The sequence below is a fragment of the Nyctereutes procyonoides genome, unplaced genomic scaffold (genome assembly GCF_905146905.1).
Source record: "Nyctereutes procyonoides isolate TBG_1078 unplaced genomic scaffold, NYPRO_anot_genome, whole genome shotgun sequence".
In the NCBI taxonomy this organism is placed as follows: Eukaryota; Metazoa; Chordata; class Mammalia; order Carnivora; family Canidae; genus Nyctereutes; species Nyctereutes procyonoides.
The window spans coordinates 12,544,702-12,570,224 of record NW_026575025.1 but is presented as its reverse complement, the minus strand read 5'-3'; the positions used below and the strand labels follow the sequence as shown (position 1 = coordinate 12,570,224).

The following is a 25,523-nucleotide window of genomic DNA, read 5'->3' as shown; positions in this document are numbered from 1 at the left end:
AGTTGGTTAAGTGGCTGCCTTCAGCTCAGGTCATGATCCCAGAATCTCAGGATCAAGCCCCTGAGTCATCAGGCTCCCTGTTGAGCGGGAAGTGTGCTTCTCCCTCCCTCTCCAGGTCCCCTTGCTCATGTGCTCTCTCTCTCTCTCTTTCTCTCTTTCTCAGATAAATAATATGGGTTGGTTTTTGTTTTGTTTTCTTTTTAAAGAACTTAACTCCTTTTTATTGCCAAATAATAATTACAGGGCAGCCCCGGTGGCTTAGCAGTTTAGCGCCGCCTATAGCCCAGGGCGTGATCCTGGAGACCCAGGATCAAGTCCCACTTCAGGCTCCCTGCATGGAGCCTGCTCTTCCTGTGCCTGTGTCTCTGCCTCTCTCTCTCTCCTCTCTGTGTATTCTCATGAATAAATAAATAAAATATTTTTAAAAAAACCAAATAATAATTACATTGTATTATATAAACTACATTTTATTCATTTGTTGATGGGCGTTTGGATTGTTTCTGCTTTTTGGCTATTATGAATAATGTTTCTTATTGATATACACAAATTTTTGTGTTGTATGTTTTTATCTGTTGAGCATTTGCCTAAAAGTGGAATTGCTGGGTCATATTATAACTCTATGTTTAACTTTTTGAGGAACTACCAAACTGTTTTCCCAAGTGGCTCTGCCATTCTTCATTCTCACTAGGAATGTAGGAGGGTTCCAATTTCTCTACATCCTTGCCAATGTTTGTTACTGTAATCTCTCTGATAGCTAGCCTAGTAGATTCATCATGGTTTTGATTTGTACTTTCCTAATGACTAATGATATGGAGCATCTTTTTATGGGTTTATTGAGCATTTGTGTATCTTTGGAGAAATGTCTATTCAGACCCTTTATTTTTCAGTTGGGTTATTTTTAAATTATTGAGTTGTAATTTTTTATATATTCTTACTGTATTCTAGACATAAATACCATACCAGATATATAATTTTCAAATATATTCCCTCATTTTGTCACCATTTACAGCACAAAGGTTTGTAATTTTTTGATATGATACCACTTATCTGTTGTTTCTTTTGTTGTGCTTTTGATTTGAGAAATCATTGCCTAACCCTAGGTCACAAAGATTTACTCCTTTTTTTTTTTTTAGTTTTTATTTTAATTCCAGTTAATTAACATGCAGTACATACAGTGTTGTATTAGTTTCAAGTGTACAATATAGTAATTCCAAGGTTCCGTACATCACCCTATGCTCATCATAGCAAGTGCACTCCTTCATTTGTTTCCTTTTTAACTCGTTTTCTTAGAGTTTTTTTTAATGTTTTATTTATTTTTTTTTAAGATTTTATTTATTTATTCATGAGAGACAGAGAGAGAGAGAGAGAGAGAGGCAGAGACACAGGCAGAGGGAGAAGCAGGCTCCACATAGGGAGCCCGACGTGGGACTCGATCCCCGGTCTCCAGGATCAGGCCCTGGGCTGAAGGCGGCGCTAAACCACTGGGCCACCCTGGCAGCCCTCTTCTGAGAGTTTTAAGACCGTTTCTCACTTTTCTGAAACAACCATTTATCTTTTCTTTCTCTGTAAGCCTTCTTCACCACCTTGCCCCCACCTCAGCTGATGACCTCAGCACTTTTTTGTTGAGAAACTAGAAGCATTCAGAAAGAAATCCCTGTTCTTGTAGTCTTCAGATTTCTAAATGGCCTGTGACTCTCTTCTTCATTGTGCTGCTCTAACAAGGGTCAGCCCCTTCATATGGGCACTGGATCTCTATCCCTCCCTTCTCCTGAACTTCACTTCTTCTGCTGCTTCACCCTTCAGCCTCTTTAAGCTTGTATCAGCATATATAAGCATGCTCTATTGTTTCCCATCTTTGAGAAACTGTCCCTTGGCCCCAAATGTCCCTACTCCCCTTCACAGCCAGACTTCTGAGACATTTCCTCTCTACTGCCTCCACATCTCGCCACTAATTCACTCTTCTCCCTTTAATTGCTTGTGTTCACATCACTCCACTGAACAGCTTTTTTTTTTTTAAGATTTTATTTTACTTTATTTTTAGAGTTAGCAAGCATGAATGAGGAGGGGCAGAGGGAGAGAGAATCCCAAGCAAGCTCCACACTGAGTGTGGAGCCCAACATGGGGCCCAGTCTCACAACCCTTATTGAGATCATGACCTGAGCCTAAATCAAGAGTCAAACACCCAACTAACTGAGCCACTCTGGCACACCTCCATTGAACAGTTTTAATCAGATCACCAACTATCTCCATGTTGCCAAGTCCACAGTTACCTTTTTCCTTATCCAGTCTCAGCAAAATTAACCTGTTTCCATACCTTGTCCTCAGGGTACTTCTCTCTCCATTTTTGTGATACCACACTCAGTTATCCCCTACCTCCCTGGTTATTGCCTCTGGTCCCTTTCGCTAGCTCCTCTAGTTTTACCCTGTCACTAAATATTAGAGTACCAGCAAGTTAAGACCTGGGCCTCCTTCCCTATCAATACTAGGTAACCTCATCAATTTCTGTGACTTAAATATTTGTTTGTGGTGACTTCCAGATGTATGTTTCTAGCTCATACTTGTCCTGTGTGCTGCACACTGGTGGATTTAGCTGCTTTCATTAATTACAGATCTCTACACATTCATCCCAAAATTAACAGGCTCTGTAATCTGCCCTTCCTTACCTCACTTTATTAAATGACGCCATAGCTATTTGTTCAGGCCCCAGACGTACGGTTTATCCCCATTTCTTCCCATCTGTCATCTCCCACATCCACTCCACCACCAGGTTCTCTCTGTTCTGCCTCCAAAATACAGCTCAGATCTGTCCACTCCATCCTGATTGCCCCCATCCTAATCTAAATGACCCTCATCTTCCACTCGAAGCACCATCATAGCCTCCTACAGAGTCTCTGCCTGTACTTTTGCCCTACCCCAATCCCTCCCTCCCTCCCTCCCTCCCTTTCTTTCTTTCTCTCTCTCTCTCTCTCTCTCTCCTTTCTTTCTCTCTTCTCTCTCTCTCTTTCTTTTTCTTTTCTTTTCTTTTTAAAAGATTTTATTTATTCATGAGAGACACACAGAGAGAGGCAAAGACATAAGCAGAGGAGAAGCAGGCTCCTTGCAGGGAGCCAGATGGGGGACTCGATCCCAGGACAGGATCACACCCTGAGCCAAAGGCAGACACTCAACCACTGAGCCACCCAGGCGTCCCCCCCCCCCCCAATCCATTTTCTATGCAGCAAAAATGTTCCTCTTTTTAAAATACAATATGGGACGCTTGGGTGGCTCAGCAGTTGAATGTCTGCCTTCAGCTCAGGGTGTGATCCCGGGGTCCAGGATCAAGTCCCACATCAGGCTCCTTGTGAGGAACCTGCTTTCCCCTCTGCCTGTTGTCTCTGCCTTTCTCTCTCTGTGTCTCTCATGAATAAAGAAGTCTTTAAATAAATACAATGCAATGCTATTCCCCTGCTTGACCTTTAGTGGCTTCCTATTTCACCTGAAGTTAAAAATCCAAGCTCTTTACCTCCAGGGAGGTAAGCTCCAGAGAAATCATCAGGAAACAAATGAAACTCTAGTTATTAGCCCATGTTTTAAGCACTTAACAGATCTGAAGAAAAATAAAGCAGAATAATAAGATGGAATGTGACCAAAGGATGGGGATGTTAGGTGGGATGTGCAGTCTGAGGGAAATGGCCCATGAACCAGGACCCAAATGAAATGAAGGAACAAGTCATGTGAGATTGTGGAAGAAGAGCATCCCAGAGATGTGAGGGATGAACCAGCTTTTCCTTTCCCTCCATTATCCGCCCTTTAATCAGTGCATCCCTTTTCTAGACCAGACCATAATTCTACCATTGATTTTTAAAGCCCAGCCTAGGGCCTTCTATACTGTTGTACAGAATGCATAGTGCACACCTCTAGGGGGCACCATTCACATGTGTTACCACTGTAGGTTTGACTATTTCTTGTGACAGTTTTTCAGCAGATGACAGTAAAATTCATGAGGACAGGGTGGCTTTCCTAATCTAGTTTGCATATAGACTAGTGTCATTACCCTACTCGCTGATACATTCAGGTCTTTTTCTCTCTGGGCCCCCATCTTACCGTAAGCTTTTCTTTCTTTTTTCTCTTTCTTTCAAATATTTCCAACTTAAAGAAGTGCAAGTATAGTACCAAAAAACTCCCATATAACCTTTACTCTAGTTCACCAGTTGTTAAATTTTGCTTTATTTCTCCCTTCCCCTCTTCATAGATACATGTTTTTTCTGAACTATTTTAAGAACTGGTTGCAAGCATCTTGCTCCTTTACACCCCTACTTTGTAATGTTTGTTTCTGTCTTTGATTTTGAACAAGAACTTTTAAGAATTTATATAGCCACAGTACACTCATTAAATTTAGGAAATTTAATATTGATACAGTACAGTTGACCTTGAGCCTCGTGGTAATGGACACTGACTCCCATGTTAGTCGAAAATTCACAAACAAGTTTTGGTTCTCCAAAAACTTTAATAAGCATACTGTTGATCCGAAGCCTTACCAATAATGTGAACAGTCAACTAACACATATTTTGTACGTTATATGCGTTGTATACTGTATTCTTAAAGTAAGCCAGAGACAAGAAAATGTTAACGAAGTCAAAGAAAAAATACATTTACAAGAACTATACTGTATTTATTGGGGAAAAAAATCCACATGTAAATGACCTATGCACTTATTCAGGGGTTACCTGTGCTTTTATCAGTTATATAGTCCACATTCAAATTTTGTCTGTTGTCCCAGTGGTGTCTTGTAGGCCATTTTTACCCCTTTATCCAGGGTCCAGTCTATGATCACACTTGGCATTTGTGTATTGTCAAATCTTACTCTCCTTTATTTTTTGCTATTTTTTTATTGATGAATAATCAAGTACAATGTTACAGTAACTTCAGATGTAAGGGCACCTGGGTGGCTCAATGGTTGAGGGTCTGCCTTTGGCTTGTCGTGATCCCAGAGTCCTGGGATCGAGTCCCACATCAGGCTCCCCATAGGGAGCCTACTTCTCCCTCTGCCTGTGTCTCTGCCTCTCTATGTGTGTGTCTCTCATGAATAAATAAAATCTTTTTTAAAAAATTCAGACGTACAGTACAATGGTTCAGCAGTTCTGTACATTACTCAGTGTTCATCACAGTAAGTGTACCTGCTCTAAATACCCTTTACCTATTCACCCATCCCCCACCCACCTCCCCTCTGGCAACCACCAGTTTGTTCCCTGTAGTTAAGAGTCTGTTTTTTGTCTCTTTTTGTTGTTCATTTGTTTTATTGAATTCCACATATGAGTGAAATCGTACATTATTTGTCTTTTTGTTTAACTTATTTCACTTAGTGTTATACCCTCTAAATCCATCCATGTTGTAAATTTCTCGGTCTGGATTTCTCTGGTGTTTTGTTTGTTTGTTTGTTTGTTTGTTTGTTTTTAAGGTTTTATTTATTCATGAGAGAGGCAGAGACATAGGCAGAGGGAGAAGCAGGCTCCCCACAGAGAGCCTGATCGGGGACCCGATCCCGGAACCAGGATCATACCCTGAGCTGAAGGCAGATAGATGCTCAACCACTGAGCCACCCAGGCGCCCTGTATGGTGTTTTCTTATTAGATCTATGTTCTATGTTTTTTGCAAGAACACCGCAGAAGTGAGATTGTGTCCTCAGTGCATTACACCAAGAGGCACAAGATACCTATTTCATTCCAAAGCGTTCGTATTGCAACTGTGCTTGTGGTCTTAGGAACCGTGACATCTATATACTTGGACTCTGATTATAGGAATCCTGCTTATTAGTATTTGTTCTTATAAGAAGACAGCACTCTCTTCAGCTTCCCTGTCCAATCAGGTGAACCTGACTTGCCTGCCTCACAGCTAGCTCTCTCTCCTTTGCAGTGTCACTATCTGGGACTTGGGACTCTCAGCTTCCCATCAGGAATCATAATGCCTCTTATTTCTCCTAGTGTCACATTCCTTGGCTGAAATTTCTGAATCAGTCATTATTTCTTCTATACAATCAGTGGCATATCTTTAGTGTGAAAGCTTTAAAATTAGGTTCCTTTGGGTCTAGCAAGGTTAGGCTTCAGAGGCAAGTACTATAGCTAGGATATGGGTAAGAACTAGGGACCAGCGGCCTCACTTGAACAGATAAAGTTTATTTTACCCTCAATCAGTCTTAAAGGCCTACCATATTTTGGTTGTAGTTAAAATTTGAGTGCTTACTACATGTCATTTACAATGCTAAGCATTCTACTACATTGGCATAGTCCTTAAAGCAACTCTAGACAATAGATGTTACTTTTTTTATAAAAAGTAAAAAACAAAGGTTTAGAAAGGTCATTTAAGACAATAGGCTAAAAACTACCAGGACTCAAACTCCTGTCTTTCCAGCTCCAAAGCCCTTGCCCGTTATGAAGAGAAGGAACCTGCAATAGGACCATTAGTGTTGAAGTTAACCTTTACAGATTGTAATTCAAATACAGTGTCATTGCTAGATTTACACACAATTCTTTAGGTGTCTTTAAGTAGAAGAACTCAGATTTTTCCAGTTTGGATATCCCCCTCCATAATACCCACTTGTCTAAAACGGTCTTGGTTTATTACCTATTTCCTAACAATTAGTAATAGTATCTGCATTCATTTTCAGGGGTATTGCCATTTAGATAGTGACGTAGTCCCCTACCAGTAATCCTTCTGGTGTTTCATTGTAACTAACACTAATAGAGTTTAGCTTGTTTTTATCCAGCACACTCTTCTGATCCCACCCAATTTATACATACATTAGTTTTGGTTTTATAGTGATCAGATGAACTTATCAACATGGTTTGCTTAATTTAGTTAACAGTTACCAATTTTATAACACTTACTCTACATCCTTTCTGCTGAAACATTTCAAAAAATTGACACTCTGCCCCATTGTACTTCAGTAGCCATCTCTAAAAAAATAAGTTTTGGGACACCTGGGTGGCTCAGCGGTTGAGTGTCTCTCTGTCTTTGACTCAGGGAGTGATCCTGGAGTCCCAGAATCGAGTCCCACATCGGGCTTCCTGCATGGAGCCTGCTTCTCCCTTGCCCTGTGTCTCTGCCTCTCACTGTGTCTTTCATAAATAAATAAAACCTTAAAAAAAATAAGTTTCTAAGTATTTATGAACCTGTCCGGAAACCACAGCAACATTTGCGGTATGAACATCACTCCTGACATATAATTTTCATTTCTCAGGTTCTCTTAAGGAGGGATGCACCTGTAAAGCATGCTGGTGTGATGCTTTTCAGATAGCAGATCACAGCCAAAGAGCAGTCCTAGCTACGTGGCCACATGTAACCCGTCTTCCTTTTCTTTTGGCAGTGCACGATCTGATTTTCTGGCGAGATGTGAAGAAGACTGGGTTTGTCTTTGGCACCACACTGATCATGCTGCTCTCCCTGGCAGCTTTCAGTGTCATCAGTGTGGTTTCTTACCTCATCCTGGCTCTTCTCTCTGTCACCATCAGCTTCAGAGTGTACAAGTCTGTCATCCAAGCTGTACAGAAATCAGAAGAGGGCCATCCATTCAAGTGAGTGGAAGTATCATAAGTAACACCCTACAGTTGACTAAGTGAAGAATTACAGGGCCTGATGCAGCTAATCCCTTGCATGAACCATCAGCTAGAAGCCTTGTCACTTCAAAAGTGACCAAGTTAGGAGCCAAGAACATTTTGACAAATTAGAGGCTCACATTTTAAGACTGAAGAAGACTGAATTCCTGAGCAGGCAGCACCCAGTTAGTTAGGTGGGGTCCCAGGACGTGTTTAAGCTCCCACATAGGGAAATCTTAAAAAAACTTTGAAGTCTCAGTATTGAGGCTGTGCACTTGGCACTATTAGAATTTGTTATGTTTACTCTTAGTTTTATTACTTTTTCCCCCCACTTTAGTTTTCTTAATATCAGGAGCAAGTCCTGAGGTCAGTAGGTCATGCATTTCTAGAATCCACTTGCTTACTTTTCTGACTGTGCTGTAACTTTTTAACAAAAGTTTTCCTCACACTTTTCCTCTTGAAAATCTTAGCCATAAACAATTTTAACATTTGCAAATGACAGTTTTTCAAAACCTTTTACTCATAGGGAAAGAAACTCTGTGTCTCAAGACTATGGCAGAATAGCTCTAGTCCTTTTATTTTCTCTTGGTGAAAATAGAAGACCATTTAAACTATATGTGGCATTAAAAAAGTTATCACAGGGATCCCTGGGTGGTGCAGTGGTTTAGCGCCTGCCTTTGGCCCAGGGCGCGATCCTGGAGACCCGGGATCGAATCCCACGTCGGGCTCCCGGTGCATGGAGTTATCACATATTGGTTTTAACAAATCAGTAGCTGTTTACTGAATGACTAAATGTGACTGGCCATAAACTAGATGTCTTAGCAGGATTTTTCATCTTTTGCAGGACACTGTTGTGGATTTGTGTTTTGTTAAATTTTACAAATTACAGCATTTAATTTTTATAACTTTTGGTAGTAAATATTTCTTAATAAATAGGAAAGGAAAGCATGCCTTTCCTTCTCTGTTTTTCCCACAAGCCTGTAGGCTCTTTAAGGCAAAAGCAGTCATCTTTTTCATCTTTTTCCTGATCTGCCCTATGCATAGCAGAGGGTCTGATACTCAGTAAGCACTCAGTAAGTACTTAGTGAAAGAACAAGTTACAAGCACATGGTTACGTCTCAATTCTGTAGTTCATCTGTGAACAGAACCCAAGTCTTTTTTTCTATAGTTGTCCACCCTGCAAACTTTGTATCTCTCCACCCTCCTTGTTTTGTTAGCAAATATTTTATAATGCCTTTTTTATCATTTTGAAATGAAATTCATAGATATCTATAAATTTCAAAATAGACTATAATTATAATATAAAGGAATGATAAGATAGAAGGTCATTTATAATAAAGTAAAATATTTCCAGTCAGTATTTAACTGCTTGGACATGGCTATACACACACACACACACACACGCACGCCCACAATAGAGACATTAGGTACTTGTACTTAGATGTATAATCTCCAAAACAGATGTGATTTTCTTTTTTTTTTTTTTTCAGATGTGATTTTCTAAAGTAATAAAAAATGTGGTAGTAGAGTTTAGCATACCAAACAAACCAAAATAGTCTGTTTAGGAAATTCAGGATATGTCAAAACTAGGGGGGAAAAATCCTTGTTTTTATATGTTCTGGACTTTTGATAATTATAAGTGGGTTCACCTTCATGAATATCCTATGAGGCAGTAGAAGTTACACAGGACGTAGGACAATTCTTTATTGTATATGAATGTCTCACACTTAGCAGACATCTGACATCTGACATCTTTGTCTCTGCCCAATGAAAGACAGGAGCCCTCTCCCTGCTCCCCCATGATGGCAAAAAAAATGCCCCTACAGATTTCTTAAATGTACACTCTGTAAAACTGTTCTACTAACAGAAAGAGATCTTCTTCTTCCTTGTCAAATGTATGACTGTTGTTTCTTCTTCTGGAAGAGCCTACCTGGATGTAGACATTACTCTGTCCTCAGAAGCTTTCCATAATTACGTGAATGCTGCCATGGTGCACATCAACAGAGCCCTGAAACTCATTATTCGTCTCTTTCTGGTGGAAGATTTGGTTGACTCCTTGAAGGTTAGTTGCTTCTACAGCTTTTGGTGGAGAAGCTGAGGAAAATCAGAGACTAGGTTATAACTCAGAGGAAAAACAGCAAAGAGGGTTTTATCATACAAAAATATTTGCTTAAATCAATCAACCTGTGAAAAGTGGGAGGGGTGGGAGTCAATAGAGAAGGCATCTCCTGCACATGTAGAACTACATGCCCTCCCAACAAGGGCAACGTCATTGACAGGAATGCAATCATAGTCTGTTGAGCTTAAGAGAACTACAGAATTCTCTGATGCACCCTGCAAGTATATGGTGCAGACGAGTGTAACCTTCATTGGGAAATTATAATTACGTATGGCATACATCATTAAACTTACGCAGTCTTAATCGACAAGGAGAATGGCCTCAGTTGACCTAAACTTTGCATTATGATTACTCCTGCTTAACCCTCTGTTGTTGGCCTTCACAGCTGGCTGTTTTCATGTGGCTGATGACCTATGTTGGTGCCGTTTTCAATGGAATCACCCTTCTGATTCTCGGTAAGGTGGCAAGGAAAATGTCTCAATGCTCTTTGAAGTACATCTGGCCCTTGAACGACAGAGCTTTGAACTACAGGTTCAAAGAGTTTTTACAGTACAGTACAGTATTTTCTCTTAGGATTTTCTAACATTTTCTTTCTTCTTGCTTACCATATTGTAAGAATATAGCATATATAATACTTGCAAAATATGTGTTAATTGACTGTGTTATTGGTAATGCTTCTGACCAGCAGTAGGCAGTTAGTAAAGTTGGGAGGGTAGTCAAAAGTTACATGGCAGATTTTTTTTTTTTAATTTATTCATAGAGACAGGCAGAGGGAGAAGCAGGCATCATATAGAGAGCCTGACGTGGGACTCGATCCAGGGTCTCCAGGATCACGCCCTGGGCTGCAGGCAGCGCTAAACCCCTGCGCCACCGGGGCTGCCCTACATGCAGATTTTTGACAGCACCAGCTATCCGTGCCTTAATCATCATGATGCTCAAGGGTCATCTGTAATTACTAAAAGTAGGAGCAAAGAGAATACCCATAATGCCTCCCCTACTTCCATGCGGCCCAGCCTTTAACATCCATACTTCTTGAACTAGATGTTGGAAGAACCTGTTTGTGGCCATAGGTTTATTGAAAGGTCTTAACTCTAAGGAAATATCATAATAGCTAGAAGTAGAGTTGTGTACATTTGGTTTAAATATGGGGATCAAACCATTTTCATAATTTGGAAATTATTTGTGATTCACAGAAGGTAGCCTATGTACCTATAGCTAACTGTCCTTAATTGAGAGCCCTGGGTAGAATTTCTTAAATTGAAGATGTATGTTTCCCTATATTTTACGAGGAAAAACGTTTATGTTGTATCTTGGGTCTTTCTGACGGTCTCACATTTACACTTGCCATGTCCTGTGATTCTCTTACAGCCGAACTGCTCATTTTCAGTGTCCCCATTGTCTATGAGAAGTACAAGGTAAGCACTTGTCTGTTTCCAGTTAGATATACCTGTTAATTTATGACTAGCTTTAGTTTCTTGGTTGGGGGAGGGGGTTGTTTTGTTTTGTTTTTAGATTTTTTTATTTATGAGAGAAACAGAAAGAGTGGCAGAGACATAGGCAGAGGGAGAAGTAGGCTTCTTGCAGGGACCTGATGTGGGACCCGATTCCAGGACCCCAGGGTCACGCCCTGAGCTAAAGGCAGATGCTCAACCACTCAGCCACCCAGGTCCCCCGCTTTAGTTCATTTTTTAGGCATTGAAAGTTTGGAGCAATCTCTTCTTTTCTTTTCAAGACTTATTTACTTATTTTAGAGAAAGCACAAGCAGGAGGGGCAGAAGTAGAAGGAGAGAGAATCTCAAGCAGGCTCCATGCTCAGCTCAGTCTCATGACCCTGAGATCACAACTGGAGCCAAAACCAAGAGTCAGATATTTAGCCAACTGAGCCACCCAGGCACATCATGAGTGGTCATTTTCTAATCAATCCTGCAGTCTAAGTTTTATAAGTCAGGAGCCTGAAAGAAATTGATGATAGTGGTTTCCTATACCAAGAGAAACTGAATGTTTAGAGAGAAGTGTAGGAAGGAGACTTATTTTATGTCTTGTTTTGTATCATTTAAGTTTTTCATATGGATGCATTATCTGTTAAAAAAAAAAGTTGAAAAAATGCTTAAATAAATAAGAGCTGGTGTCTGAAAACAAATTTAAACTATCAAGGCTATTATGGGAATCCACTGGTGTGAAGAGATGTTTGCATTTTGGAATGGTGCATGCAGAGCTTTGCAAGATGCTTGCTAGCTAGATTGTTTATAGATTAAGTCATCAGTCAACACACTTTTTTATGCCTTTTGGTATTAAATGAATTAGTCTTGGGGTACCTGGGTGGCTCAGTTGGTTAAGCACCTACCTTTGGCTCAGGTCATGATCCCAGGGTCCTGGGGTCAAGTCCCAAGTCTGGCTGACTGCTCAGTGGGGAGTATGCTTCTCCCTCTCTCTCTGCCTCATCCTCTCTCTCATTATCTCATAAGTAAAAAAATTATCTCCTTATCTCATAAGTAAAATATTTTTTAAAAAACCAACTTCCTTTAAAAAATAGGGCAGCCCGGGTGGCTCAGCGGTTTAGCGCCACCTTCAGCCCAGGGTGTGATCCTGGAGACCCAGGATCGAGTCCCATGTCAGGCTCCCTGCATGGAGCCTGCCTCTCCCTCTCCCTCTGCCTGTGTCTGTACCTCTCTCTCTCTGTCTCTCATGAATAAATAAATAAAATCTTTAAAAAAAAATTAAAAAAAAGTCTTACCTAGGAACCAGAATACATTTGTGATTATAGAATATAGATTAGACACAGTTTTTAGTATTCAGAAAATGCTTTACTCCAGTGTCTATAAAGGAAATGCCTAGCAAGTAAGACCTTAGCAAAAGAAATGAGTGATTTTTACGTCAACAGAGTATAAGGTGTTTATGGCATAATTTAAAGTCTGAAACCTGAAGGGTGTTGGGGGGGGGGGTTTGTTCTGTTTATATAGGCTCCACACCCAATGTGGGTCCCAGCACAGGACTTGCACTCAAAACCCTAAGATCAAGAGTTGGATGCCTAACCGACTGAGCCACCCAGGTGCCCCTGAACCCTGAAGTTTTTAAAATACTCTTAAAAACTGGCATTATTGGGACAGTGAGCTGGCACAGTCAATAGAGCATGTGACTCTTAATCTCAGAGTCATGAGTTCAAGCCCCATGTTGGGTATAGAGCCTATTTTAAAAATAATAGTAAATTTTTAAAACTGGGCATTATTTTCATTTCCAAGAATATGCAATAGTGTTTTTAAAAAACAGTTAAGCTAGACAAAGGAACATTACCTTCAGAAAGATTGTTAATCTGTGTGTTGCCATAACTGAATTTTTTCCTTTCCTTAAAGACCCAGATTGATCACTATGTTGGCATTGCCCGCGATCAGACCAAGTCAATTGTTGAAAAGTAAGTGTACTTAAGTTCCATGTTTTATTGGGATGTGTGCTTTTCTTCCCCAATTATTTGTAGCTTCCTCTGTAGCCTACTGACTCAAAGAAAGGAATTTTCACACTGAAGATAAATATTGGTTAATAGTTTGATTTTATTGCAAACTATTTCATCCTACTTCCTTAAAAAATATCTTTTGTGTCTTAGACTAAAAAAAAGATCAATGGAATTAGAACGTTTGCCTTTTTGAATTGGCTTTTTAAGTGTCTGTGACTGCCTGCCCATATGCATCAGTTTTAAGCGGAACTTTTCCCTCTCTTTTCAGAAATAAAATGTTTTACTAAATAAATGATTCAGGGTGCAGTGCTACCTTTCCTAAAACCACCAAATCTCTGTTTCCTCTTTATACCAATTTAATATGAAAATCAAGTAATAAAATATTGGTAGGTATTTTTATGACTCCCATCAAGGAACAATTTGGGAGGTTGTTTTGTTTTGTTTTTGGCTTTTTTTAATTACAGCAAATACTAAGGAACCCACATTTCTAATTAAAATGTTAACATTTTTCTGTATTCAGATATTTAAGAAATAAAACATCACAAGTAGATGCATCTCTTTGGTGCCCCATTTCCTTGCCCCAGTCCCTGTCACACTGTAGATTTTAGTGCTTTTTCCAGTTTTGATAAAGTGAAAACTGAATATATGCAGGCAGCTCTGGCTTGATGCCAAGATCGTGACTTGCTCTTTTGCGTTAGAATGTATATTAGAGCTAAAACCAAGCAAGGATAGTTAGTACAAATATGTATCTGATTGTTTACTCTTGATTGTAAAAGATGGTCATAGCTTAGCTTTAAACCTAATGTCTTGGTCAGTCCCTGCTGTGGGATCTAATACTTGTGAGGGGTGGCTTTGACATTGGCCGAGAGGTATGTGAGTGACCTTAGTGATGTGTAACCTTAATGCACAAAATAAAGGATAGCTTTGGTGTCCTACGAGGGGCTGGGAACTCTTGCCAGCACCTGTAGTCTTTTTATGTGTCACTTTGACTCGACTCCTGCCTCCTTTTGTGGCACTAGTGACTAACCTGGCATTCCTAGAGAAATGGGCTCTTGCACTGCCAGTGTGCAGAACACAGCAGGCGTTAGGCCCAGACACCCCTTCTTCTCTGGAACCTCCAGTGAAGGACCCAGGAGGGACAGATAGTGAAAGAGGACTGGCTACAGGCCTGGCCACCAGGAGAGGGGATTAATCTCTGTGGACCCCTCAGCTCATCCCAGGCCAGACTCGGCCTCTGACGCTTTTCCTCCAGAGTAAGTCCTGTGGAAATGGGAGTTTGTCACGTTGCTCCAGCAAGTCCAATGCTGTATTCTGGTGTCACTGTTAAAGACCTGTGTTTTCACCACCTTCTTTTCTTTTTCTTCAATAGGATACAAGCAAAACTCCCTGGAATCGCAAAAAAAAAGGCAGAATAAGTACATGGGAACCAGAAATGCAACAGCTACTAAAACACCACTTAATAGTTATAACGTTTTACTTGTACTATGAAGGAACGTGCTCGGTGTCAGCTCGAGCTTGCATTCCAAGCTTCTTTTTCTTAATTTGGTGTTTTCTCCCCTCCTTTCCCTTTACCCTCAGTATCAAGCACAAGAATTGTTGGACTAAAAAAAAGAACTGATTATCTTAGAACCCAAAAGAATAAAGAGAGAGTCAAATTAATAGGATAAATCAGTACCTTAATGGTGGTGGAGCTTTTACTTGTAGCTTGAAAGGGGAGAGATTGGAGGTCAAGGAGAAAATGAAAGATAAAGCACTGCTCTTGGACTCTGCTGTCCAGTTCTCAAGGACTAGTCTTATGCAGCTTCCTATCAGAGTTTTACCCTTATTTTTAAGTTAAGAAATAATGATTAACTTATGAGGAAATTATCTGGGGACAAGAGTGGGATTCCTTCCTGTGGGTTTTTTGGCAGCCTTCTGATCCCATCTTCCTGCCCCACAACGTGAGCAGCTATTCCTATGGTTTCTCTTCACGTAATGATAAAACTTCCAACTGTATGAACAACCTGTAGATGATAGTGAGAGTTATTGATTCCTGGAATGCCATCTGGGAACCAAGGATGGACATGGAAGGTGGGGCTGGGATGACCCTTCCCTCCCACTCACCCCTAGGAAAGGAAAGTCTCTGCCATTTGGGAGGGTGGCATCTATGTCATTTCTTGTGGGCACCAGTTCTGAGCTTTAGTTTGAGGACTCATTCCTGAGTGTGCTTCTTCTTCCCTCTTCCCTGCCCACCTCACCTCGAGTTTTAATAAATATGGTTGTACTTTTCTTATTATGAAATAAATGTCTGTAACTGCTGTATACTGCTGTAAACTTGTTAGAGAAAAAATAATCTGCATGTGGGTTCCTCAGTTGTTGAGTTATTATAATCCTGTCTCAGTCCATGGGGGGGAAACATTCTCAAGAGCTAAAGACAGAAACATAAAAGGCCTTTTTTTGCTTTTATCTTTTCTCCACAGCTTCCTCCTTCACATGCTACATCCTTAACCTGTGCTCATCATTGTACCTTAAGGACCAAAGCCAAGCTGGCTTGAGAGGAGATAGTCTGTCTGTGGTTAAGAGACCACAGATTAGTGTAAGAAAGTGTGTTCTGTAGTTCGTACAGAGTTTTTTAACTTTGAGGCTAGCTTTTGAGTGTCTTATGTTTTGAGGGTTCCTTTCATCTTCCGACACATAAGATGTCTCAGCACCTTTGCCATGGCCCAGGGTGCTCCTTTTGAGAGTGTTTTCCAAGAAGTGTTAGGTGAAGGTGACCAGGTAGGGCAAGATTATGATGGTGGGCTCCGTGCATGATTAAAAGATAAAGAACCACTCAGATGTCAGTTGGAGGGCAACCGGGAATCTGATTCCTGTTGAGAGCGATAAGTGTCTTTCTCCCCTCTGACGTGAAAATTCCGTCAACCTGAAAGAAGTCCTCTGTGAGTTCCTTCAGGTTGCTCCTAGTCATGATAATCCAGAGGGAATGTGCGCTGGTGACTTTAAAGTAAGGGCTATAGTCTTTGAAGGTCCCTTAGCACTGCAGCTCTGTAGAAGGTAATGGAAGTTTTTTCCTTCTACTGTTTCGGAAAAGTTACTTCAGCATTTAGACGGGTAAAAGGTACCCTTGCCTTACTCCCATTTTCTTATTAGCCCCCTAGCCCCCTTTTCAAATTTTAAGCAAATTTCAGTCAGGAACACATTCTCCATGTTATTTTGCGCCCTCCCAGGAAGTCAGTGCACTGATCAGCTTTTTGGGCTTCCCCTCCAAAGGACCTTTTTCTGCACTGGAAGCCTCCATAGCTAGCCCTTTTGTTTTGTTACTGCTGTGTTTAGATAATTGGACAGATCTTTGTGCCACACAGGAATTTTTTTTTTTTTAAGAAAAGCCTATAGATGAACTATTACTAATGAAACTGTGTGCGTGTATGTGCGTGCAACATAAAAATACAGTAGCACCTAAGGAACTTAGGTCTTGGTTCCTGTAAAACTGTAAATTGATGTGGTATTAATAAAAAATGAAAAAAATAACACAGTAACTGTGGTGTTTTTCTGCTAACTTTATTCTTTATACACAGTTTGGGTAAAGTAAGAACCAGGCTTCCACCAGCCCCCATCCCCACTCCACCTTTGAGGCTTTAAAAAGCAACTAATAGTTGATACTGGTAATGATTCCCAAGGTTGCAGAACTTCCATAGTGGAGCAAAGCTATGCATTTGGTTTCTGAAAGATCACAGAAACCCTCTTAGGAAGTGACCTTAGGAAGAAGAAGATGAGTGGAAGGTGCCTGAGGGTCTGCCGTCCCAGTTCAGCTGCACACCAAGCTCAGAATTGCCCACCTGCAGCGTGAAGCAGCCGATCCATCACAGCCACAGAGCACTTGGAGGCAGTCACCTTGGAAAGTGGAGACTACATCTATCAAGGCATTGCTGAAAGAGTTTTATCCCTTCAGATCCATTCTTCCCCAAAACTAAGGCTGCCATGACCCTTAAGCTGGATTTCAAAAATTTATTCAACATACCTCTTAGAAAACTTAGGCTGAAATTTTTAAAAAATAATTGAAGCAAACAACTTCACAAATACACATACAAATGTTTGAGTAATGTCACTAACGTGGCGTATAAATATGGATTCAGAGTAACATTTACATATTGGCCATAATAGCAAGCATACCATTAAAAAAAATTCATGAAGAAACTTCACCTGTTCATGTCAGACTCCCAAGGCGAGGAGGCACAAAGAGGAGGACCTCCCTGACCCCCCCAACCCGAAAGGCCAGAGGGGCTAAGCAGGGATCCCTAGAGTGCCAATGAGACCACTAGCACTCCAATCTTCAGCTTCACGATCATTGGAGCGCTTATCAAAAAGGATTGCTGGGTGCCACCCCAGTGAGTCACCAAGATGGGGCCCAAGGATTTGCATTTCTAGTAGGTTCCTAATGGGATGCTACTGGTCCGATGGCCACACTTTGAGAACCCCCTGGAGTGCTTGGGGCTGCCTCTCAATGAAGACATTCATTCCTGTCTTCCCTAAAGCCCCTGTCCCTGCCTGTCACAAGGACAAGCCATCCCTAACTGGCTCTCTGTCCTGGCTTACCTGAACTTCGGCAGTGGACTTGGGGTGACCATAATTGGTTGCCCCAATCTGCCTTCTGGTTTTGAACAGGCAGGGTAGCAATATGGTAAGATACTAATCCTGGATCTGAAAACACGCATTGAAGGAAAATAAAAGAATGGCAGTGCCCAGGCTGCCATTCTTGATCCCATCCATGATTCCTGTTCTCAAGCTTTTAATACTGACTCAAAAATCCTGGAGGTTCGAACACTGGGAATTCGCTTTTCAGTCAACAGATAGCTGATACTCTCCTACCAAAAAAAAAAACAATGCCAGAGCCCCTGCCCTACTGGAGAGACCAAGGGTCAGGTGGCTGCCAGCCCTACTTGCAGAGGTGTGATGGAGAAGGCTGCTGCCCGATCCCTGGAGCTGAAGCCTACAGTGGCCAGAGCCACCCCAGACAGCACTCCTTTCAGGGGGGCCGCAGGTCTTCACCACCCCCAGGAAGCCACGACAGCGCTTTACAGCCTGCAACACCCAGCACGTGCCATCCTTTTGCAGGCCCAATGGGAAAAAAAAAAATTGACCAGAGATTGGGAGGCAGTGTGGTGTAATGCAAAAACTCTGAATCGGGAGTCGAGATTTTCCTTCTAGTTCTATACTGTTCCTACCTGGCTGTGTGTGATCACTGCAGTCTCCATACTTCACTACCTGTGAAAGGGTCGAGGGGGCAGGTACTGATTGATCTCCAAGATCTTTCCAACTCTGACAATCCTGAATTATATAAAAATGCTATAAAATCCATGGTATAAAATCCAATTCCCAATCAGGAAGAGCCAAGGGGACTGGGCCTGAGGCACTTGAACCTTGGGCTCCAGCCTGGGGGTGCTGGGATGAGGAAGGGCTTCCTCCTTGCTGTCTGCTTTCCCACCCAAGGAGGCGCCCCCTCTGCCTCTGGGTATTGCCCCCAAGTCCCACAGGCTCAGCCCACCTCCCCACTCTCGGGCTGTAAGACCAAAGGAAGCGGCCTGGCCATGTGAAAAGCAGACACTGGGGCCCAGAGTTTCAAGCAGAGGCCTGGAGTCACACATTAGTGTAGGATGTTTGCGGTCCCCCCATCCCCACCTCTGTCCTCACTCCTTCCTCCTTTAGGTCCTTCCTCCACCGCCTCACAGCTTATCTCTGATACACGTATAATAAATAAGACATTTGCACATAGGGGTGACTGGGACAGCTCTCTCCCCGCCCCTCCCCCTCTCATATAAAAGCATTAAATACAGTTTCAAAATAAAATACAAAGAGCAAAAAAGGCCTGATCTCGGGGCCACCTGTTCTCCACAGGAGAATGAATCTACACATCCCACTCGGACCTGCCTGGGAGATCGCGGGGCCCCGGCCCGGCCCCGGTGGGCCTGACGCTGCCGCGGGGAAGAGAGGAAGGCCGAGGCCCGGCCCCAGGCCCTTGGGGGCTGAGAGTGGGTAGCACGTCCACCGTGTACAAAGGGGGACAGGGAGGGGACAGGAATAGAACGCCAACCGCCGGGACCTCCAGTGCCCCGGGCTCGGACCCACGGGGGCGAGAGAGCCGGACTGCCCGACTGGGTGTAGTGGGGAGACAGAGGTCAGCAGAGCAAAGGAGAAAAGTGCTAATCCCTTTACGAGATCGGGGTGGTGCGGGCGCGGCAGGAGCGGGGCAGGCGGGAGAGCCCGCGGGGGAGGCTGGCGCGGCTGCCGGGGCCCTCACCCAGCTCCGCCCCCACCTCCGGGCCGCGGCGTCACGTGTCCTCCGCCCCCCGGGCGGGTTCCCGGGCCCCGCCCCCGCCCTCCGCGGGAAGCCTCGTCCGCAGTCCAGGCCTCCGAGCCGCCGCGAATACCAACGAGGAGCGCGCGCGGCCGCCCCCGACCGGGGGCCGCGCCTGCCCGCGTGCAACGCCGCAGGGAGCTGGGCGGGGCCCCGGCCCGGCACCCGGCCCACGCGGCCCCCCGGCGCTCCCCCCACCCTGGGGCCTTAATACTGAGCATCCCCACCCCGGCGCCGGCCGGGGCCGCAAGCCCTCGGTGCACACGCCTGGAGGCCGCGGTGGCCTCTCGGGAAACGTGGGGCCCAGCGCAGGGACGGCCGGGGCTCCGGGGCGCTGGGGCTCCGGGGCGCCGGACCGACCGGGCCAGGGTGGGGTGGGTGGCTCCGGGGCGCCGAGGGGAGGCCGGCGACCCCACCCAATTCCTATCTCCGCCCGGCCCGGCCAGCGGGGCGGGGAGGGGAGAAGGGGGAGGGCCGCAGGAAGCGGGGTGTCCCGGCCCGAAGGCCGGCAGAGCGCAGGGCGGAGCCGCCCCGCGAGCCCGCTACGCCCGACAAACGGCGCCCGCTTTGAGGTCCGCGCCGCCGTCGCGCGGTGCGGGAGCGGGCGGCCCGAAGCCCTCGTGGCCGTAGCAGCGCAGCGCGGCCTCCTCGTAGGCCTCCAGGATGGTCTGGCGCTCCTCGGGCGTGAAGTCCATGGAGAAGGGGTGCACCTGCAGGATGTGCCGCTTGATGGTGCTGACCTTGAGCGTGGCCAGCGCGCCCCCGCACACCATGCACACCAGCCCGCGCCGGCTGCCGTCGTAGTCCATCAGGTACTCGCCCCGCCAGCGCGGCTGGTAGTTCCGCCGCTGCTCTCGGCTGCGCGGCGGCGGCGGCGGCGGCGGCGGCGGCGGCGGCGGCAGCGGCGGGAAGGCGAGGCCCCCGGGCTCTGGGCCGTCCTCGTCGTCGTCGTCGTCGTCGGGGGGCCGTTCCGATGGTTCCCCTGGGGAAAGCGGGCCATCGCCTAGAAGGGGACAAAGGACCGCAATGGAGCCGGCGGAGGACCAGCCGCCCGCTTCTCGGCCCCAGAGCTGCCCGCCGCGACCCCCCGGTCCCAGCCTCCCCGATCGCCCCTTCGGCCTTCTACTGTGGCCACCCCCTTCCACCCGAGCACTCCCCGCCCTCGGTCCTGCCTGGCCCGGGGCCCTGCCCCCTCTCCCGCGCCCCCAGCTCTGGCCCTGCGCCGGCTCACCCCACCACTCCTCCTCCTCCTCTTCCCCTCCCCCCTCCTCGGAGGCTGCGGCTGTAGCAGGGGCGGCGGGGTTCCCGGGGGACTCGGGGCTGGGCAGCCCCAGGGCCAGCAGGTGAGCGGCCTTCTCGCTCCACTCCTGGGCGATGAGGGCCTTGGCTGGCCCGCTGAGGCGCGTGGAGCCCGGGTGGCGCTGGCGGATGTGCCGCTTGATGGTGCTCATCTTGAGCGAGGCCAGCGCGCCCCCGCACACCATGCACACCAGGCCGCGCCGGCCGCCGTCCAGCTCCACGAGGTACTCCAGCCGCCAGCGCTCCCGGTAGCGGCGGTGGTGACGGCCCCGCGGAGACCGGCCCGGGACCCCCACCCTCTCGCCCTCCTCCAGCTCCTCCTCCTCCTCCTCCTCCTCCTCCTCCGCCGCCGCCGCCTCCTCTGCGGGCCTGGGCCTCTCAGGGACCCAGACAGCCTCTTCCTTTTTTACGTCTGGGGGACTGAGATCCCGAGAGGAGAGGGCTCCAGCAGTGGGGGCGGGGTCCAGGCTCTTTCTGGTCAGGTCCTGGGGGACGAGGTCATCGTCTGTTGGGGAAGGGGTGAGGGAGACCGGCTCAGCCTGGTGGCAGGGTTCCGTTACCCATGCAGAGGGGTCCTCACCCCAGCCCCAATCTAGAGGCCCCAGCGGTGTGGGGGTGAGGAGGGGTATCTGTGTGTCTGTGGGTAGGTAGATGGGTATGTGGGTGCATGTAGAGAGGAGACCCTCCCGGTTTTGGCCAAAGACCCCACTTTGCAGCCCTAATATGGGGGGGGTCTTGGCCCGGAATGGGCCCCGCACCTGCTGGGGACCGAGTGAGCTCAGACAGTATCTCGGGCTGGCCACCCCAGGCTTGCAGCAGGGCACTCCGCTGGGGGCCACTGAGCCCCAAGGAGCTGGGGTGCACCTCCAGCACGTGGGCACGGATGTCGTCCAGGTGCAGGCTGGGCAGTGCCCGGCCACAGGCCATGCACACCAGCCGGTTCCCCCGAGGGTCATAATCCATGAGACACTCAGCCCGGAACCAGTTCTGCAGGGACTCCTTCAGCCTCTGGTCCAGCTGCCGCGCCCCCAGCCCCCTGCTGTCCCCAGCCCTGCGGGAGGCTGAGAGACCCCGACACCGAGCCCTGGGTGCTACTAGGCCCCCTCGCTGCTGGCATCGGCTGCCCTCATCGGCTGGGGCTTTGCCTGAAAGGGTTGGAGGGAGGTAAGGAACTGAGATGCTGGCCCTCCAAGGAGCCCCCACCCACCCACTGCCACAGCCAGGTCCTCTACAAGCCGGCCTCTCCCTGGCTCCTGACTGTGTGCCCCCAGCCTCACCTTTGCCCTGCTCCTCCTCTCTCCTCAGGCCTCAACTCCCCCACCTCCTAATCCTCCTACACGCAGACCTGAAGCTCCACCCACTCCCCCCCCCCAACACACCCAGATTCTAGCCCCTTCCCTGGACTTCCCTTTCCAGGACCCTCTACTCCCTGCCTTTCCCCAGCCTATCCCCCCACTCTCCCGGATCCTTCTAAAACCACGGAAGGCCAAAACTATCAGGGGTGTTGCAGACCCCTTTGTCTCACTGTCCCTCCCCCAATACAGTACAGTGACAAGGGCAATAGGCAGTCCCTCCTCCCCCCCCCCCAAAAAAAAAGAGCAATGGCTTACTCCAGAAAATAAGTTAGCTGGCTGAGAAGCCAGGGCTGGCCCCACCTGGCCCCAGCCACCACCCAGGTCCCTGCCTCTCCATGTCCTGTGTTACCTGCACCCTTGGGTGGGCAAGCTTGCAGGTTAGCCCCCTCCTCTTCCTCTTCCTCTTCCTCTTCCTCCTCTTCTTCAGCCCCCTGGGCCCCCAGGCCCTCGGACTCTCCACAGGCCCCCAGCCCCAGGTGGGCATCCCAGCTGTTGCTGATAACTTCCTTCTCTCGGGGACTCCAGTGCAGGGAGTAGGGGTGCTTTTGGCGGATGTGCCGCTTGATGGTGCTGAGCTTGAGAGTGGCCAGGGAGCTGCCGCACACCATGCACACCATGCCGTGCCGGGCAGGGTTGAAGTCCATCAGGTACTCCAGCCGCCAGTGGTCGTGGTAGTAGCGCCGGTGGTCACGGCCGGGGATGCGGCTCTTCCCAGGCCTCGAGGCCCGGGCCTCACAGTGGTCTGAGTATTTCCTGCCTGAAGATGCTGGTCCCCTGACCCTGGAAGAGGGCAGGGGGGCACTCCCCCAGGACCCCAAGGCACCCCCTTCCAGCTGAAGATCTTGCCCTGGGAAGGGGAAAGGGGAGACAGTTTTTCAATGTCCAATACTTAAGAAATGAACCCAGGGCTTGGATTTTGCAGAGAAAGGGAGGTGGGAAAGCCCAGAGTTAAAACACTGGCCCTTTACAAAGCGTGAGGACCCTTTTAAGAGAGGACCACAAACAAAAGGACGCAAGGCACACTGCTGAGGAAAGAGCTCTGAGTTTTTAAAAAACCAGGTGAAGGCCAAGGAGGAAACCAGCTCCGTATGGCCCCCTTTCTGGCAGAGGGCTGTAAGGGTGAAGCCAGGAGAGCAGCATGCTGGGGCGGTTCCGGCCGAAGCAGAGCGGGCAGTGGAAGAACAAAGGGGGCATCTGTCTGCATCCAGGACTGCACCCGGGACCCACCCGTCTGAGGCCCCCCACCAGGAGGGCCCCACCCAAACATTTTCTCTCTTTTTCCAATAGTGCCTCAAATGCAGCCTTCTGGGAGTTCCATTTTAGGGGGTGCTAAGCATTGTCAGTTCCCCAAATATAGGACGTCATGGGAGCGATCCCCATGACAAAGCTGTCAACACCTGCAGGGAAAAGGAGTTTCTAGGACCCTGACTTCCCTAGAGTCTGGGAGAGCCTATGACCCTGCAAGAGGATGACAGGAGGGCCACCAGAGTGGCTACTGAAAATTCTGCAGAAGGGAGTGGCCACCACCCACTGGAGCCCATTAAGTCTTTCTGGGGATTTATATTTTGCTCTGGCAGAGAGCCGGCCACTGCCCAGCAATCAAGGGGCAGGCACGGGAGAGGCCCAAGTACAGCACACTAACCCAGTGGTGTTCCCTTTTGCCAAACAGGCACCCCAAGCAGTACCCCCACTTTCCCTGCAGCTTGGACCCTATTTTATTTAGAAAAGAGTTTCCTGGCCACATAAGCTTAATGGACAAGTGTGGTCCACTGGAGAATCTCGGGGTCAGAGAAACAAAAGACAGGACCAGAGAGGACTCCTGTCACCATTGTGTTTTTTGTTTGTTTTAAGTAGACCCAAAGAAAAAAGCATCAGCTTCAAAGTCAGAGACCTCCGTTCCTGTGTGGTTTCACTGCTAACTTGCTCTGTGATCTTTGATAGGTCATGTGGCTCTCTGGGCCTAAGCCTCTTTGTCTGAAAAGGCACTGGAGAGCTAGCTGGCCTCTAAGCATCCTTCCAGCGCCGGGTCTAAGCTAGTCTAAGGTGGGTTGTCCCTTTAAGAGCCAAAAAAAAAGGGGAGGAGCTGAGATTCTTTAAAAACAAAAGGGGATGGGGAGTTTCTGGGAGGGGAGCTCGGAGATCAGGGCACTATCTCCCTAGCCCGGCCAGAACGTCATGGGTCTTAAGGCGGCGACCCTGCAGCAGGGGAATGAAGAAACAGTGTCCTCTGAGAGCGAACGGGGAGGACGGGCTGGCCCTACTGTAGCTGACAAACTGTGGCAAAAAGAAGGGAGGCGATAACGCGCGGACAGGAGTGGGTATCTGCCTTTGTGAGCGAGCCCATCCCTGTAAAAACTACCCGCGGGGTGAAGGTAGCGGTGGGCCCCTCGAGGCGCAAGCCAGGCTCTTTCCTAGAAAGAACGTGGTGGGAGGGGGCTGAGAAGGTTTCCTGTCTGTAAGCAAGGCCACGGGAGGGGAGGAGCAGCCCGACTTAAAGCAGCGGAGTTCCCAGCTCAGCCCCTCGGGCGGGGTGGGGGGAAGCCCCCCGAAAGGGACCCGCTGTCTGGGCCGACTTTCAAGAGACAGCCGGATAAGGGAGACCACCTGGGAGTCTGAAAGAGAAAGGGGCGGGGGCGCAAGTCCGAGAGCGCCCAGCGCGCGCCCCGTGGCGTCCGGCCGGGCACTTCGGGGGCCCTCCGCCCTGGCCTCCAAGGCGGGGGCCGCGGGGCCCTTTAAGGGGGAGGGAATCCGCCGGAGCCCCGCGGGCGGACCCCGGGAGCTGGGCGGGGGGCTCCCCCGCCGGCCCTGCAGCCACGATCCGCGCCCGCCAGGTGGCGCCCCCGGCCGCCCTGCCCGCGTCCCCCCCTTTGTTCGGCGGCGGAGAGGGGCCCGGAGCCCGAAGCCGCAGCCCTCCCCTCCCCCATGCCGGGGCCCCCGCCCGAGCCGCCGGCCCCAGCTCTTACCGCCGTCGTCCTCCTCGGGTTCCGCACCGCCGCTCGATCCGGCGGGCGGCAGCCGTCGGCCCCGTGCCGAGGCCGCTGCTGGCCCGGGGCCGCCCCTGCCGCCGCCGCTCCGGCTCCGGTGGTCCCCGCCGGGCTCCATGCGCTGCGCTGCGGAGCGGGGCCCCGGGGCGGCGGGGCGCGGGGCCGCGGGGCCGGCGGCGGCCCGCGCGGGGCGCTCGGTGCTCGGGGCCCCGGGGCGCGGGGCGCATGCACGGGGCGGCTGGCCGCACGGACGGCTGGCTGCTCGCTCGGCGGCGCGGGCTGGACCGGGGTGGGGACTCCTGTCTGGGGCCCCTGGGGCTCCTTTAAGGGCTCCTGGGTAAATTTAAAGGGGCCGCGCGCTATTTCTTCCTGCCAGCTCGCGGGGGGCTGGGGGGAGAGGCGGGAGGCGACGAGC

At 48.1% G+C, this 25,523-nt stretch overlaps 2 protein-coding genes across 3 annotated transcripts in view; one reads left to right on the top strand and one right to left on the bottom strand.

Moving 5' to 3' along the window:
* The window catches only part of RTN3 (reticulon 3), a 62,228-nt gene extending 46,788 nt beyond the window's left edge, over positions 1–15,440 (top strand). Inside the window, exons 2-7 of the mRNA XM_055309203.1 lie at positions 7,344–7,551; positions 9,496–9,634; positions 10,077–10,146; positions 11,060–11,106; positions 13,042–13,100; positions 14,509–15,440. Coding sequence (XP_055165178.1) covers positions 7,344–7,551; positions 9,496–9,634; positions 10,077–10,146; positions 11,060–11,106; positions 13,042–13,100; positions 14,509–14,554 — 569 coding nt within the window. The 3' untranslated portion in view covers positions 14,555–15,440. The remainder of the gene's footprint in view (positions 1–7,343; positions 7,552–9,495; positions 9,635–10,076; positions 10,147–11,059; positions 11,107–13,041; positions 13,101–14,508) is intronic.
* A 4,468-nt stretch (positions 15,441–19,908) lies between these two features.
* Positions 19,909–25,264, bottom strand: ZFTA (zinc finger translocation associated). 2 transcript variants are annotated; one of them, XM_055309180.1, is made up of 5 exons: positions 25,088–25,264; positions 22,474–22,971; positions 21,528–21,914; positions 20,702–21,274; positions 19,909–20,473 (listed from the first exon to the last, which is right to left on the bottom strand). In XM_055309180.1, exons 1-5 carry the CDS (start codon positions 25,224–25,226, stop codon positions 20,013–20,015), a joined length of 2,058 nt encoding a protein of 685 aa, XP_055165155.1. In that variant the 5' UTR covers positions 25,227–25,264; the 3' UTR covers positions 19,909–20,012. The 2 variants fall into 2 exon arrangements, with proteins under 2 accessions (XP_055165155.1, XP_055165164.1); XM_055309189.1 differs by lacking the exon at positions 21,528–21,914.
* Between the last annotated feature and the right edge of the window lie 259 nt (positions 25,265–25,523).

Excerpts from the sequence above, each read along its gene's own strand:
- ZFTA (XM_055309180.1), bottom strand. The coding sequence starts at position 25,226 with ATGGAGCCCGGCGGGGACCACCGGAGCCGGAGCGGCGGCGGCAGGGGC. Across the intron at positions 21,915-22,473 it reads TTGCCCACCCAAGGGTGCAG|GCAAAGCCCCAGCCGATGAG; the intron begins GTAACACAGGAC and ends CAACCCTTTCAG. Across the intron at positions 20,474-20,701 it reads GGAGGAGGAGGAGTGGTGGG|GCGATGGCCCGCTTTCCCCA; the intron begins GTGAGCCGGCGC and ends GTCCCCTTCTAG.